This window comes from Acartia tonsa, chromosome 5 (genome assembly GCF_053477335.1).
Source record: "Acartia tonsa isolate MP-2025a chromosome 5, ASM5347733v1, whole genome shotgun sequence".
In the NCBI taxonomy this organism is placed as follows: Eukaryota; Metazoa; Arthropoda; class Copepoda; order Calanoida; family Acartiidae; genus Acartia; species Acartia tonsa.
The window spans coordinates 28,361,801-28,380,245 of NC_137264.1; the positions used below are offsets into that span (position 1 = coordinate 28,361,801).

Below are 18,445 nucleotides of genomic sequence, written 5' to 3' on the forward strand. Positions count from 1 at the left end.
AATTAAAATGCTTTTGAATATGCAAAATTTCTTCCACCCTAACCTTAAGAAATATGTTAGAAATTACACTAGATCTTGTTTAAATTGTCAACTTCAAAATTCATCTACAAAACTAGAACAAGTAGGAACCTATAGTACAATTTCAAGACCTTTTGAATGTGTAAGTATTGACTATATACAATCCTTACCCCCCTATCGTAGTTATAATCATATCCTCACTATAGTCTGCCAACTAACAGGAATGATTCTTGCATATCCCATGAAATCACTCACATCCCGTGAATTTATAGATAAATTCATGTTTTATTTCTATCCTAATTTCTCCCCCAGACAAATATTGTGTGACAATGCAAAATCATTTCTAGAAAAGCAAAACTTGATATTCTTTGCTTCTATTGGCATCCGAGTTTTGTATTCTACTGCATACTTTTCACCTTCTAAAGGACTGGTGGAAGCTAGCAACAAAGTAATAAAATGGCCAATCATTAAAATTTTGGCGCAAGACTCAACAACCTCATGGTTATATCTACTACCGTTAATAGTCCGACAATATAATTGCACTAAAATACCAAAGACTGGATTTTCACCCATGGAATTATTATTCGGGACACGCAGCTCCCTGTCTAAATTGTTCTTTGGAGCAATAAAACCGGATGAATATCACCCTGAAATAGCTCGCACAGAAGCCTATGTGCAAGACCTCTCAGACGGTATACAAGAAAACTTGGACATTTCAGCAAAAGCTATTGAAAAGGGAAGGGAGGCAAGACTAAAGTATATTAACAAAACCCGCATACAGAAACAATTTGATATAGGAGATCTTGTCTTGGTTAGAAATAACACTATTACACCTGGTGTTAACCCAAATCTTACTCCTATCTATCATATTTCACCCTATAGAGTTTTGGATGTAAGCCCTAACAGTTGCACGCTTGAAAGAATTTCTGACAAGAAGACTGAAATATTTAAATACTCTTTCTACGAAATCAAAAGGTTCAAGCCAATTGACGAACATTTTGACACCCTCCCAGAGGAAATAAGGGGAATTATTACAAAGCCTTATAATAAACTCACAAATCAAGAGATAGCCACATTAGTTAAAAATGACACACTTCCGCTTATATTCCCGGTTAATTCAAAGGATCCGCAACCAGGAATACGCGCACACTCACCCTTAGAAACACGAAAACAAGCGTCACAAAACAAGAAACCATTAGACTCTGATTCGGACATAGAGGACTCAAGTGCCGATGAGGACATGACACTAGATTCCGTATTTATTACCGGAGGTCGACGACTTAGGAAAATAGATGATAGACATGTCAGATTTCGGAATGGCACAAGTTCACAACCATAATTTACATTTCCATTTACCCTGTAAACTTGTGAACAATATGATAATATGTTATTCTAATCTGATAACTAAGTTATCATATTCATGAAAAATTTTCCCACTCAAGGTTATATATCCAGTAATAAAATATACATCTTTTCTCTTCAGCAGGGGAGACCAACTATATGCAATATACGTCGACTAAAAAGTCGATCCCTTCAAAAACACTTACATAAAATTGCATATAGAAAGTTTTGACTCTGTATAGTCAAACAGAGTCAAACGATTGATACAGATTGTACAAATATATGAATGTTACGAATGTTAAATACGCACCCTGATATATACACAAAAACTATTTAAAAACATTTAATACAAATTGCATAAAGTATACAAACATAGCAGTACTATTAGGCAACCTATATATATATATGCCTTGAATTGTGATGAGTTGATTAGTTATTAGAAACTATAACCACCCTACATACAAAAAATATGTCAAAACTTTAATTATAACTTCGGACAGGAAACGCCCACTCAGAATTTTAGTAGTAGTGAACAATAACGATAACTTAAATTTTATCCTGAAATTGAGTCAGTTTACTATAACATATCCACAAGTGAGGAAATCACCAACCTTGTGAAGTACTACAGTTATCACATAACACGTAAGTCTTAACAGAATATTTTACAAAATCTATAAAATGCAAACTAGATTCCGAAAGCCTATGCCTAGATCACAACGAATTCTACATGAGACCTTCGCGAACCTAGTAGAATATTGTTATAACTTGCTTACGATGATTAAAGAAATGTTATCGTTTAAAATTAGTTGTGGAATCAGCCAACCTAGTCGTATTGTGCGATACTTGCATTGTCGTATACTTAGAAACACTTATAGAGACGCATACAACCGTTTGGTTATACGGTATAGACAGCAAGAGTATAGAAGCCGACAGACTATAACAGACGAATTACGGGCAGTAGCACGCCAAATAGAGAATCTGAGAGACACAGTCCTCCTCATTTCTGGACATTGTACTCTCCCCACTATCCACGAAGAGTAAACTAGATTAAAACTGATTCTTATGATCTGACTTCTAACAATGACGTACGGACGTATCCTAACGATATAGAAGTTTTGCATATGATAAAAGCTCTTGTACATATGTGTATTGATGTAAAATACTTATATTCTCATATATCTCTATGTAATTATTGAAAAATTTATCTTAAATAAGAGCGATAAAAACGGTAGGAAATTAATCGCATAAATCATAGCTGAGATATCAAAAAGAACATAGCAAGAAATTTTGTTATTTATAAAAGTTATCATAAATCAAGTGAATGTAAGCTAGTTTAAGCACCTTGTAAAAATAACACTTTAATTATGTATCTAACTAAATTAAGGAACAGACAGTAATACTTATAGAGTAGCTACGTAAACGGGAGTTGTACACAACAAATACTAAATCAGTAAATAACAGTGTATATGCTACTTAAAATCTCTATATTTATTTTAACAAAAAGTAAATAATCTTTAGAAAAGGTATAAAACTTTTGACAAATATTTTTCTTTGGTGAAAATATAAAATTAAATCAATTTTGAAAACAGAACATAAATTTTTATTTACAGTATTTGAAAAACATTATGATAGTAAGAAGATTTCTGACAATTTAACATCTTAGTTAATATAATTTGGACATAAGCTGTATATTGGCACATAATAAAACTTCGAGATCGTTAATACTATTAATTGAACGTTAAATGTTGAATTTGTATATATATAAAAGGCACATAGCCTAACAACAAGCCAATGTGAGCCAAAACATTAACTCTACTTGTTGGAAATAAGACTTAGGTTTAAATTTAAAGGGACATAAGAACATTTTACCTCGAAACATTAAGCTTTATGACTATTGTATTGAAATTTAAAAGGGATGTTAAGCTCTATAAAAAAAAAAGGGAAACGCTATTTATTCTAAGCCTTACTAATTAAATAAAGCTTCCTTAATGAGATCATCCGATCAATGATATTACTTTAATTACTCGAATCACAAACAATCTTTACATGAGTTTCTTAAAAATACTTGAATAAGTGTATTTAAATAACTTTGTCTAACGTCAGTCTTTCAGTCTACTTAGATATTGGTTACAAAAAAAAAAAATATATGCTATTTACAAGTCCTCTCTATATCACAGCACAATTAAAATTCACGATTAATGCACAGGGATGGATATAAATGAAATTTAGAGAAAAGGTACTGAGGTGCGAGTTCGATTAAATATCTATATATACATAACCCTTAAAAGCTAACAAGAATGAATAAACTGTGACATAAGGCTGTAATTACAGTTGTTAATATACTATTGAGAAAAGAAAAAAAAATTTAGTTCGCTTACGAAGAAAGTAATTGAGATTGAATGAAGTTTTAAATTATGGGCATAAAGAAAATACAACCTTATAATCATTTCCTTACATACTAATATCCTTACAGACTAAACATGTATATACATAACATAATGGCAGAAGTGTAAATTAATATTTAGTTTTGTACAGTATAAAAAGTCATAACGTCTAATAACAAAAGTCTTTACTTCATAGTGATTACTATTTTGACTAGTTACATAAGAATTAGAAAATCTGTAAATTTAGTCACATGTTGTCTAAACTGGTCATTGTCTTAAAATTTGTATGTCATATTCAACCAAGCTAACAGCGCCACTTTACGGCGTACGTTTAGGGAACGTAGGACCCCGACGCCGAGGGACTCCCTCAACGCCGGAATCCTCTGTCCTGTTATTATCTGAGGAACGCGTTGCTGAATCGAAGCTATTCTCCGCCGACGTTATCTCTTCCAAAATGGCAGGAGTTGGAGTACGCATGGAGCGGCGCAGACGTTCCAAACTGAGAACTCTCAGTGGTGTAGGGTACTCGATCTCATCACTCACCGCATTAAATCTAATGGGCGGGAGATCAACGTCCTCGATATCGTCGACCAGTGGGACTATACTAGCCACATCCTAAAATAAGAAAAGGGACATTATTAGACAATCATCTTAATAAACGTTCACAAGAAATGTATCAACGCTTATCCATACATGCTTGCGAGTCAATCTTTTCTAGATTATTAAATAACTTATCCATACTCTTAATGTTGACCATTAGGAAGGAACTACACCATAGTTAAAGTAAAATTATTGTCTAAAAGCATAGCTAACTGAGCTAAACAGCCTAGTCTAAGTTACGTAATTTTTGCAACAAAGAAAATAAGAATATTATAAGAGGTTATCAAACTTACCTCCGACAAATCAGCTGCAGATGGAGACTCAATGCGACTAAGGCACATAATAGAGCTCAATGAAGAGCTGTCGCTGGACCCCTCAGCTGTCCTCTCAGTACTGGCCCGATTACACCTCCCCATAGTTGTGTAGAACCGCGTCAGGGGGATTGAATTTGTCGCCTAAAATATAATAGATTTTATCAGTTTAATCGCAACACTAACAAAGAATCTAGGAAAATCAGGAAATGAGAATGCCTAAAATCCTGTAAAGCTATATGATTAGGTAGCGATTCGACCCACTTTATAATAGAATTAAAATCTTAAAACGGTTCAAAAATGCTTATGCAACCATACATTTTAAGATTAATATTCTACCAATAAAAGAATTTTAGTTGCAAATACCTCTAGATACGTGTACAAATATACAGCCTCTTTCTGAAAATTAATATAGAAAAACTAAAGCATGGATACTTACATGAAGACGCTCTGATTGATCAAAGATCAACGGACGGAAGCCAGGACTTCCCGACGGGGTGTCCAATCCCGCAGGCACATTACTTCCAGTAACACGATCCTCAGTGGCAGACAGGCGGTGTACAGCAAACAGCCCAACTCTGGATCTCACTTCAGCTGGAGTTGATGGACTAGCAGAGGGAGCCTAAAACAAAAAGAAAACATTAAAGTTTTGATCTAACATTTAAAACCCCAATGAGAAACGTGCGGCACGAGCAAACTCTCAACCTTCCCAGAGGGAAATAATATTAGTTTGCTAATTAAGACTTTAGTAAATGTTAACTGGTATCTCAATTTAATTGCGGTAACCGAGCGGATTTCTCTGGTGACATAAAACGACGACAAACGGTGAGCGATATATATGGAAGAGCCGAAAGTCAACGTTGAGGAAGTGAGAATAGGACAGAACAACCCTGCAACATCATGATGCTTTATTAGACAAAACGGGTGGCTATACAAAAAAAAAATATATACAAAACAGAAAAGAAAATATACAACAGAAGAAAAGCTTACCTGTGTATCTGACAGAATATCATCCATCACAGAGGACGCGGCTTCATACATGCCTGTATCCGACGGCTCCACAGTTGGCGACGTAACTCCAGATCTAGTCCTGTTGGTCCTGTTACCGCAGTGAAGAAGCTCAATGGTCCGGACGCCTATATCACGGAGGCGCGTACATACATCTCTTATCCAGCGAGCCAGCGACCTGTCTGAGGTGTTATCTAAACGAGTTAGAGTCTCAAGCCCTACAGCGCCGAAGAAGACCACTAAGAGAGCACAAGAAAACAAGCCTAAACCCAACAACATGTTGAACAAGCCATCCATGTTGAGTGCGTCCAGACTCGTCTTCTGGTCTCTCCTCGACTCGGCAGACCCAGAATCACCTCCGGCAACATCGTCACCAATGTCACCGCAGGAGTTCTGCATCACCGAATTGAGGAGAGACCAGATGATTTGTATCGTTCTACTAAGCATCAGTGAGAGATGCTCGTTGCCAAACATCTCCCCTTGATCCCTTTCAGACTCTACAGTATCAAAAGTACTCCCATAGTCATCAACGTCAGCAAGGCTTGGCATCCCAGACGCGTCGCTGTACACTGAACTCGAGTCGTCTAAGGAGGTTTCGAGAAGCGAGGAATTGGCGAGAGTGGCCGCAGCCGCTCTCATCGATTCCTCGAATCTTTCCTTAATATTCTGATGCGCGTCCAGGCTGTCCGGAATATACATAATGAGCGGATGTAAATTTAAAATAGAGGACTAGTGATTCTGAAAGGCAATATAGTAAAATTAATTTTATGAAAAAGACTGTACACACGAATATTTTTTTTTTCTCTCAGTATTTTAAGCAACTATGGTTGAGCTACCTAACCATTAAAAAACTTTGACTTATCATTTAAAAGTAAAATTTATTTTAGTTAAAGAATATGTAATTAATCTTACATGATTCAACGCTTAAAAAATAGCTATCGTTAAGCTATTCAAACATTAAAACTTTGTTTTATTATTTAAAAGTAGATTCAATTAAGTTAAAGAATGTGTAATTAATTTTACATGATTCAACGTTTAAAAATAGCTATCGCTGAGCTATCAAACATTTTCATTATGATGTATCAAGCAACTAAAACTTATGTACTAGCTAAATCTGAATATTTTAAATGACGTTTTAAAAGTACCTACGATAAAGCTAGCTAAATATAATTTTTGTAAGCGACTATTTTAAAATAAATATGGTTGAGTTACTTGTAACGTAAATAACCTATCTGTGTTGGAATGATTTTCTTGTATTCCCTGGCAAGTTCGAACCCATTAATTCCCTTTTCCTTACACCAGAGAATGAGTGTGTTACGCGGCATTCCTAACTATCTCCGCGCTTCGCTTGTAAACAAACAAAGGCGCGCACATTTTTTCCTTGTTGATTCCCATGTGAAGAGCTACGTGAATAAAAATAATGTATTGGATGGATATACATGCGCTCTAATCCGTGGAAGATCTCAAATAAGCCTTCCTGCTTAGTTTGACGTATAATGTGGTAAGAATTTATCTTTAATTCTTAATAATAAGTGTAGTATGGTATATTTTTACGAAGAAATTTAAAACATTAATTTTTCAACAAATAGACCATTTAACTGCTAACTTTTGACATACGAATATTTTCCTTAATTTTATTGATCATTTGAATCTAAAATTATCAATTTCTGATGCTATTTAATATGTTTCGTGCCAATTTAAAGTTTTTTAGAAATTTTATATTTTTAATTAAATTGAAATCACGCAACCTCGATATACAAAAATAATAAGCCATTAATATTATGAAATTAATTTTTATATTTTTGTTTTAGATGCACCGTTTTCATGGTAATAAATACACATTTGTAAACATTCACATGTTGGTCATTCGGAGGGCTTGGAGATTAAGATTTCGTGTACGGCAAGGCATGCGTACCGAAACACTATCAATTAGCGTCATTATAACTGAATTAAGTAAAACGAAAATCTTATTTTTAAAACCTATAGCACAATTGTTTTAAAAGATTTAAGTCAAGATTCAATAAATTTTGATTACAAAAAGGGACGCTGTAATCAAATGTTAAAACGAATAAAGTGATGGAACATATCTGTGTTAATATAAGTTTTGCTTACGATAAACAAATTTAACTTTTGCAGACAGAAAACGTAAACAAAACAAGGTATGTCAATTTACCTGATAATTCAGATATGTCCTATCAAAACTGCAAATATTATATAAAATAAAATTGTCATAGATTGAAGATATACCCATATTGTTTCTAACCCACTTTCGATCAAAAATATAGTGATAAAGGCTTTATCGACGAAGAAAATAAGATTCTTGAGTCTTAAATAGAGGCTAACGAATGCAATAATGGGCATATCAACAATCTATAACATAAAAACATTTATATAAAACAAACGGGTTACTATATTTTATCACTTTTATATAAATTCTCTTGGAATTAGCGGTAAAATTAAACACTCGAACGCAAGCTCCGCTCGCAAAGACAATTGTTGATAAAATGAGCATAATTACTGGGCCGCCAGCTTTTTATAACCTCGCTCAAATCCAACCCCTATCACTTTTGACCGCCCAAACATAAACAAAGGGTTGACAACTTATCGTTACGTAAAATTTAATTACGGACGTCGAACGATATATTTTGTAGATATTAAGTCTAAAAGGTATACTTGACAGCGATGTAATGTAAGACATTAGTCTTTAAAATGATTAAAATTTATTCGTGTTAAAAATAAAATAAATACAGCTAATGCCAACAATGGTATAAACCATATGTACATATACAAAATATACAAACAAGGGTTACCAACTATTGTTAGTAAAATCTTATATTTATACATACATACGAGTAATGTAACCAAAGAAATTAATACGATATGTAAATACTAATTGTACTTATAAATTTTTATATAAAATATTGTTTAAATTCAGGAAACAGTTATATTTAACAGAAATAGAGATAACTAATCAATCCATTATAGGTCTATCTGTAACGAAAAGAATTTCTAGAATATCCCAGGGATAAAATGATTAATACAAGATTATTAAAAGTTCTTTTGTTTAGATTACCATAGCCAGGATACCCCAAGGAACCGGTTGGAGCACGCGCACTAACTCTTTTTAGGATCTACCATGGACCCGCCTGGAGATAACCTAGATGATCATGGAGTATTGGAGCCCTACCACCACCCTACCTTGGACGGATTGCGGTTGTGTTCCTGTCAATACCTTGACACTATAGATGAGAACAACAACATTACCACCACACCAGAGTACGATGGATTCTCAGAGAACCTGTCCATCACCATCAGGAATTTCTTGTTAAATACAGCCCTGAATACCAGAGAAGATAGTAGAGTGGAGACCGATAGTGACATTAGCTCCAGCAGCACACTATCCCTCTCTACCAATGACCTCAACCAACTCTACTATGACCTGGAAAATCACTCAATCACCTTGGACGAGAATGGCAACGAGGTAGCACAAGTGGATGCCCTTGGCTACATATCTACCTCACCCCCAACCTCAGTCTACACTTCGAAAGAGAGCATTTCACCACCTAGTTCATCATCAGAAGAAGCTGAACTATCCAGAACAACCAACGCAAAAACATTTATTGATGTGACAATTTTAGATAAAACTAAACCCCTCAAGAAAAGAATGTATTCTATTTGGGAGGTTTATCATCTTGTATACCCAGCTATGAAAATACGCAAAGCTTACTTTCTTAATGGAAAGCGTATTTAACTTAGCTTGGAATACATTTATAGTTTATTATATATGCCTATACTGGGACTACTAAACTTTTTCTTTTTCTCTTTTTTCTTTTTTAACAACTTACCCCCATTGGAGATGCGATCCTAAATTTTCAAATTCTTTGAACGTACATATAAGACTTTTACAGAAATGCTTCGCATCCACAACTATCTATCTATGCTTGATATAAAGTCAACACTTTATAGAGCATATTATGAATATTTGATTGACGCGTGCCCTGCAATTATCTAGTAGCACTCAGGGGCAAGACACAATTACTTTAGCTAGGCCCAAGGCATTATTGGTATCAATTTATGCATTCATAGGCCTATCTTTACCTATATGACACCATATATGGGTAACGCTAGCCTATTCATGGTAATCTGTATGTGATTTGCTAATAGTATATGTTTATTAAATATATTATGTTTATTGTTAATGTAATCATATAAACAATCAGTACAAATATGTATGCCTACAACCATGCCTGATTTACGTCACATATTAACACACAGACATTTAATTGCACAGACAAACACTAAAATCCTGGTCCAGAGCTAATGTTATAGCATGTACCTCTTGAATTTATTCAGTTATTTATTAACTCCCCTACCATCAACTTCTCTTTCTGGCTTTAAAAGGTAATGACTTAGTTGTTTGGCATGCATTGTAGTTTAAATTTAGGCCCCTTAGTACTTAGCATGAATTGAGCTTAGGCCTTGTGTTAGAACTCTGACACTTAGCACAATTCACTGCTTGGGACTTAGGGCACATTTCTGTCCTACTCTACTTATAATTTTAACACTTATCCTGTAAATATTTTCATACTTAACTTATGCACTTGTAATATAAATACACTTTATAAAAACATTTTCCTTCCTTAATACTTAATATACTTATATAATTCTGATCGAATATCAAAACCAACCATTTATTCTTAGGTTAAAGCAACATAATACTTCGCGTGGGTCTTTTGTTGAGCTTCCACCAGCTCAACCAAATTCGTATTATACTTGTGGGAATAGAGGGTTAAGCATTCTAAACAAGCGAACCGACAATGAGAATGTCTATGTGTATTGCATTAAAATTAGGTTTTAGTAGTACTCATAGAAGAGCGGTCTCCATACCTAAATATGGACAAACGCCCCATTCGCACACACATTTTTTAAATCTGATATTTTTACATTTATTTTATTCCTTTTATTTGTGATATTTAATTAATATATAATGGCTATCTTTATCTTGTTATTACTTTGCAAATATGACGTCATCAGAGAGTGGCCAAATTTATAATATTATGTAAGCTTTAGGACAATTAAATGGAAGATAATTAAAATTCCTCTATTAATAAGTTATAATTATGAAAACATAACAACTATAAATCATTCATATAATCTATTTAATAATTTCATTTGCTTTTATAAGTTCTAAAATATATAAGAATTTTCGGTTATTGTTGGTTTAGTAACACTGCCACCTATCGCGCCTTCTATGGTTTGACTTTAGGGAGCCACCATGGGAGCTAGGATTGAGATATCGGCTCTATTTAATCTTGCCTACCCTCTCACTAAGGCATCTGACCATAATATACAAGCTAATAAGAGATAGGCGCCTCTAAATCTAGTATGTATGAGTCAGATGCCTTAGTGAGAGGATAGTCAAGATTAGAAGTCATGGGATCCTAACTCCCATGGTGGCACTTTAAAGTCAAACCGGAGAAGGGGCGATAGTGGGCCGTGTCACCAAACCAACAATAGCCGAATTTTCATTTTTTTGTGTGTACAAAAGATTGAACGTGCGGCTTGCATTTCATGTTTAGGCAAGCGCTGTCACTCTTTAATTGTTGACGTTTGTTCTTTTGATCCATGAAATTTTGAATATTCTTTGGAGATGTTGGCATATTTGAATGTTGTGTTTTACTTTTACTTACGTGAATAATTGATATGTGTTAGTTGTTTTTACAATTTTATACAACTTTATCTTATGACTGTGTATACAATAACAACAACAAAAACACCTACAAAAACTTTTTAGATTCATTTTTATCTTTTAAGAAGCGAATCTATTTTAAACTAGTGTTAGTTAGAAGCAGCGCTACTCTATTACTAGGATGTGACCGTCCGTCTGAACCTCTGGGCTTTTTGTTTGACTAAATTTTCAGTTGCAACCATAAATGTGCCAAACTATATATACCTTACCCCCCCCCCCCCCCAAAGAAAATCGTTATTGGGTAAGAGGGGCAGTAAAACCCCTAGGACTATTTTTTGGGTAGGGTGAGGGGGGATTCAAAGGCTGGTAAAAGACATTTTCACCCCTTCATTTTTATTTAATAAGCACTTTAAGATGCGTATTTTATTTTTAATTGAAACATATTTAATCCTTGTTCGGTATTTGATCTGCTTAGTATGTTTAAAGCGGCTTCGGCTTTGCCCCAAGAGGAGATAAAAAAAAAGTTTAAAAGTTAAGGTGAAATTCGTAAAAAAAAATAAAAAGGACCAAGGAAATCTTCTACAAAACAAAACAAAAAAATAGGGGGGGGGGGGATTTTTTGGTTTTTTTGGGGGGGGGGAGGGGGGTTCGATGTGTCCCACCTTTTAAGAAAATAGCCTAAAACCACCACAGGACCAGTAGGTATATTCCCTGAAGAGTAGAATCCGATCGGTTCAGTGGTTACCGAGATCCTTAGCTTCAGACGGACGGACGGACAGACAGACGGACAGACATCAAGCTACTTTGTATTATAGATAAGAAAGAAAATAAAAAGGATGGATATTTTCAGCTTATACCAACAATGAAATTAATTCGGAAAGAAATCACGAAACCTATACGTGTTTTTCAGCTGTCGTTGGGGGGCAACACATCGTAAAATTGACGACCTCTGCATTTGCTCCCCAAATATTATTTTAGATTTATTTCGCTTGTTGGTTATACTTATTCCTGGGATATTTTACTATTCACTATATTTTAGATGTTAAATTAAAAACAAAAAATCTGATTAAAATATGATTAACTAAGTAAAATATGGGCGGAGTAGTTTTTTTTTAGTTATCATCACTTTTACTTTCCACATGCATAATAAGGTAACTTACTATGTAAGCAAATAATTAATATCAACATGCCTATAAAATTAAATAATTCTAAGTTTGATGATCCTGACGTACTTACATATATTGTATGTGCTGACCAAAATATTTGGAAAACCCAAATAATAATACGTTAAATTACCATGTAAATCTTGGTGTTGAAGAAAGCAAGGAAACCAATTGGTAGCAGTCCTGTTAAAATCAACCTAAAAAGTTAAAATTATATACTAAGTAGAGAAACTACTCTGTGAGTTACTTTGTCCGTCAGTCTGTACGTCACTTCTTCCGATGCTTTATGAATTTTGGCAACTTTCTTTCAATCCTTCTACTTCTCTTCCTTTCTTTTCTTTCTTACTCTCTGTTTATCTCTATCCCTCTTTCACACAATTATCTCTCATTCTCTCTTTCTCTCTCTCTATCCTCTATCTTTCTTTCTCGCTTACTCAATAAATCAATCAATCTTTCTATCTATAAAATATATGTCTTTAATATGAGATCTGAGATGATGTACGTGCATAAAAATACAAAAATAGTACAAATTTTTGCCACTTTCCTTGATTCCTCCTCTAATGGGAAAAAAAATTAGAGGCCAGGGGTGATGCCACTAGAAATTTGATAATGCAAAAGATATAATTATCATAATGTACACGATATTGTAAGTTATAGAGTAGTGTGGCAACTCTCTGTACCTGGTGAGAAAAGTGTAGTATGTGATATAGTTGACATCACTCTTAATATCTGACACCTTGAATCCGGTTATCTTTCCAGCGTTCAAACCAGTTCTAGAAAAATTTATTTCATTGTGATTCTTATAACAATCAGGTACATTTTAATATGTATACCTACAAATCCATAATAATTTCCCCAAAGTAAGCAAGCCCAAGTAAGAGAAAAATTATATATTCAGAGTTCAAAAGCCTGAGGTGCTTAGCCTTAATAGCCTCAATGACATTCGAACGGCTGACATAAGCCACCTAATAAACCTAGACCACACTCAGCTGCATCTACACAATTTAAATTTAGCCGATTTGAAATAAATATCATGATCGAATTTGCACAAGATAAAAACAGCCATGTAACTTTAATAGCAGCCGAATAAGACGTTATTGACGCAAGTATGTACATATTTTGCTGCAAAAAAAACTTCGAATAGAAAGATTGAAAGTACATATTACTTATTAGGATTTCTTTTCATGTTTAGAAATGAAATTACAGAAAGGGTGGACTAAGCACAATAATGAATAGAGACAGATTATATGGAATTATTATATTTATCATTTGTACAAAAGTTGAAAAATAGTTTGGTTGAATGGATATAAAATACGTGGATATTGATAATTTTTTTTTCAAGCTGGCTAATATAACAATACCCCATACCCCCCGGCCCACCCTTGTGACTTTACCCCTTAATCCCCGTATAGACGAACGAGAAACATTTTGAATAATTATCTGAGAACTACATATATTAGCAACCTATATTGACGACAAAACTTCCCCTGGCACAATATCCATGTATTTTATATCCTTTTTTTGGTGGTTAGACTACCCTGTACCCGATTCTTAAATTTTTTTTATGTAAAAATAACATATCCTTAGGAGCAGTTACATACAGTTTTGCAAGAATCACAATGAATTTTACTAAATTAGCAGACTGTCAGTATATGTGTCAAGAAACATTTTTATATTGTTATACCCTAGACAGATTTTTTTGGGGTGGGGACACGGCCAACCCTCCATAAAATATGAACGCATTAAGAAAGAGAAAGAACGAAGCTCAGAAATATTCTTTCAGATATTTTTCTATCTTCTTGAGAAAATGTAAGAAAAAGGGGGATAATTAGATTTTTATGAGTGCTACGTAATTGGAAATTATAGTACAAACTTTATTAGGGAGGGAGGGGATATTGGTTTGTAAATTATACTGGTACCCAAAGATTTATAAACACATTCTCACAATATTTGGCTTACACTCTTTGGGTACTTTTATTAGCCCTTGATTAGTAAATACTAACTGTAAGTGTATAAACTCTTCCTCCAATAGTTAAAATCCTAAATAAGGGTAATTGTTTATCATTATTGGGGATGTATACAGTATGACCCACGAAAAAGTATCTTTTAGGGTATACAGCCCTTACTTCTTAATGTATCATCAAAAATAGCATGTATACGTGTTCTCTGTACATTTCCACACGAGCATATATAAAAAAATTTATTTTACCTCCATTAACACTGGAGATTTTTAGAGCTAAAGTTTAGAAAAAGTGACTGAGCAAAAAGTAACTTTTAACTTAAAACAACTTTTTTGGCAAAATTAAGATAGAAATCCTATTATTTTTGTTACTAGCAGAAACTTTATACAAAAATGAAATAAAAAATTAAAGTTAAAAACATTTTTTTATGCATATTTTTTGAGTCTTTTTAGTGAAATGGGGTATTCCTGTCCAGTTTTTTGTTTAGGAATGAAAATTTCTTACCCGAGGGAATAAATGATGGACCGATAGGTCATCATTTATTCACGAGGGTAAGAAATATTCATTCCTAAACAAAAAACTGGACAGGAATATCATTCTCATTTAAACAAAAACTCATTTTTATGCTAGTAAAATGTGGTTTAATTTTGGTTTTTAAATTTCATTTATTTCCCTGGTATAATTTTTCTTTCTTTTAGTAATTAATAAAAATTATAAAATCTTCCAAAAAAAATTAAAAATCTTCTAAAATCATACCAGGGATATAAATGAGATACCAGGGAAATAAATGGGGTATTCCTGTCCAGTTTTTTGTTTAGGAATGAATATTTCTTACCCGAGGGAATAAATGATGGACCGATAGGTCATCATTTATTCCCTCGGGTAAGAAATATTCATTCCTAAACAAAAAACTGGACAGGAATATCATTCTCATTTAAACAAAAACTCATTTCTATGCTAGTAAAATGTGGTTTAATTTTGGTTTTTAAATTTCATTTATTTCCCTGGTATAATTTTTCTTTCTTTTAGTAATTAATAAAAATTATAAAAATCTTCCAAAAAAAATTTAAAATCTTCTAAAATCATACCAGGGATATAAATGAGATACCAGGGATATAAATGAGATACCAGGGAAATAAATGAATATTTACATCCACTATTTAAGGGTTCGTTTATATGGGAATGAATATTTACATCCACTATTTAAGGGGTTGTTTATATGGGAATGATATTTTGAAAAACTTACATATGAGGCAAAATTGTTTTAGATTAAAAAACTAAATAAATCTTTATGAATATAGCAGGAAAATTGTTTTTGTTTTATAATCCTTACTTTAATAACAAAAAAGTTATAAGGAAAATGAAATTACATTATAATGATTTTTTAGTCTAAAAAGCTTAATTAATCCCCAATTAAGTGATTGAGATGTCAAAAAAGGGGGCGGGGCAACTGTCATAATTAATCCTTTTCATAAATAAGGGTAAGTAAATAGCCTGAAATTTGCAAATAATCAATTCATTCAGTAGTATTTTTTGCCATTAAAATTTATATTCTTTGGTGGAAAAAAAAGAATTAATTAGTTAACTTGTTTTTCTTTGTTTATCATCCTTCAGTTACCAGAAAGACATAATGTAACCATCCAAAAATAGTGGCTGTATATCCTAAAAGATACTTTTTTTGAGGGTCTTATCCCTTAAGATCCCTGACAAAAATTGACCTAACTTATTTTTAGTAGCGCATCTACTCTGCAAGTTTTCATTATCTGCCTGTTTGTCAGTCAATTTGACAGCTATTTATACATTCAGTTACTATTTTAAGACACAATTATAAAGTAACGAGTTTTGCTCACACTGCATAATACAAAAGACGTTAAAATTAGTTTCAAATATTACTCTAATATATAGTACTGCTCGAAATAAAGTTGACTTTAAGAATGATACATATTTTTTATATATGTTGTAAATATGTTATATAAATTTGATGTTTTACAGTTTTTAACTATTTTTTCCAGATGTCAGTGTGTTATAGTTGCACTACTTACTTCTAAATCTTTTAACCCTTAACGGTCGGGGGGGGGGGGGGCGTTGAACGCCCCCCCATCCGGTTTTTTCTATCTCATTTTCTGTGTGTGAAAGATGAAGAGCCCAAACTGCTTGACTTTTTTAGTATGGGTATGACACATAACTGAGAGTTGGAATTTTTTGAATATCTCAATCCTGGCGGGCACAGGATGCCAGCAAACCTGGCAGGGTCATCCAGGTAAAGAGCAAAAATATTTTTTTGACTAAAACAAAGCATTTTATCATACCAAAATACTAAAAAATCCTCTAGTAGTACATCCTTATATAAAATACAGGTGTTCAAGTCACTTTCAGGTTCCAGGTATGATCCTGCAGGTCCTGATCCTCCAGGTCTCCAGAAATCTTTAAAAGGCTCCTGTGGCCGCAATTTTTGACTTAGAGACTTCAAATTTTAAACTTAAGCTTTTCTTACATGTCTACATAATGTATTAAAATTTCATGAAGATCCGCCGCCGTTTTCCCGCCGACCGCCGACTGCGGCGGCTAACAGCTGCCAAGTACAGCTGCGGCCGCTGAAATTTATATTTTGATATTTCTAATGTAAAATTTACATAAAGATAAACATTTTCTGGAAAAAAAATTTTCTTATAGCTTCAAAAATAAGAAAATTACAGCCGTTTGAAATTTTTTAGTAAAAAAGGACCTAAAAACAAAGGTTGTTAAATAAAAGGGTGAAGGAAGCGAAAATTGACTTAGACTTATAAAAGGTCGGAAATTCATTATCAAACAGGGGACTTGCACAAAAAAAATTTAGCCCTCTAGCTCTAATAGGAACTGAGATAATAAGGGGGGGCGTTGAACGCCCCCCCCCCCCCCCCCCCGACTGATTAAGGTGCGGCAAGGGGCCCGACTGTAAAGGGTTAAGCATTGCTTTGCTGCGCTTCTAAGCAAACTAGACTTACTTGTTTCCATAGGTGAATTCAGTTTCTAGAAACTTTGGTATGTTGAGAGAAACAGCCAATACAATCACTGGAACAACATAACTTACCACTCTAAATACAACAAAATTACAGAATAACTTTCATTTAAAAACAAGGATGACAACATCCACAAACGCGAAGATCTTAAACCAGAGGGAAAGACAAACGAACAATAACTCTAATAGAGTGTCAGAACTTAATAAGCAGATCATTAATTTCTAAGTCTGAAAGAAATTGTACATAAAGTTGCAAAATTGCATAAATATAGGATACGGTAAAAGGACATGCTTTCATTTTTAGGATTTGATATTATAGAGTCGCCTCACGTATAATGGAAACTATTATAGAGGCCTTTTATGCAACCTAAATTATTTAAACCCATATTTGTTTTTGTTATAAAATGGTATCGTCTCTCCTAATGATATTTTATTTTAATCCAAATGACTCTCCCGTAATTTAGTAGTATGTATTATTTTGAAAATAAACAATTATTAATAGTGAAACTTTATACATTATGGGAGAAAATTATGATATATAATATTTGGCAATTTCACTTAAACCGAAACAGAAGTAAAAACAAACTTTTTATCCAAAATATATAGGTGAGGTTAGAATTGGATAAAATTTTTAGAGTACCACAAGGCTAGTGCATCACAGAAGCTTTTTATAGTGCCTATGAGAGAATGACGACTTACAATACAAATGACCAATGATAGACAGCGATACACAGACTTTATTACCAATGGGAGGCCAGAATACATTTTGAATTACCAATAATAGGCCAATTTTTTATATGCAGTATGAAAAGCTTCGCATCTCAGAAATAGGGCCCCTTAGGTTTAGTATTCCCTGTTGTATTTAGAAACCTAAAATTTAAAGGGTGGGGGATTCAGCTGTTCACTTGCTGGTTCAAGGGACAATACATGATATTATTTTTTTATATTATTTGTAATATTGTATCTAATCAC

At 33.5% G+C, this 18,445-nt stretch overlaps 1 protein-coding gene across 1 annotated transcript in view; it reads right to left on the reverse strand.

Annotated features, from left to right (window-relative positions):
* Positions 1 to 18,445, reverse strand: part of LOC145320082 (FMRFamide receptor-like) — a 64,296-nt gene that overhangs the window by 22,821 nt on the left and 23,030 nt on the right. The window contains exons 8-10 of the mRNA XM_080162524.1: positions 17,460 to 17,549; positions 13,195 to 13,287; positions 12,648 to 12,711 (exon numbers count right to left, since the gene is read on the reverse strand). Coding sequence (XP_080018650.1) covers positions 12,648 to 12,711; positions 13,195 to 13,287; positions 17,460 to 17,549 — 247 coding nt within the window. The remainder of the gene's footprint in view (positions 1 to 12,647; positions 12,712 to 13,194; positions 13,288 to 17,459; positions 17,550 to 18,445) is intronic.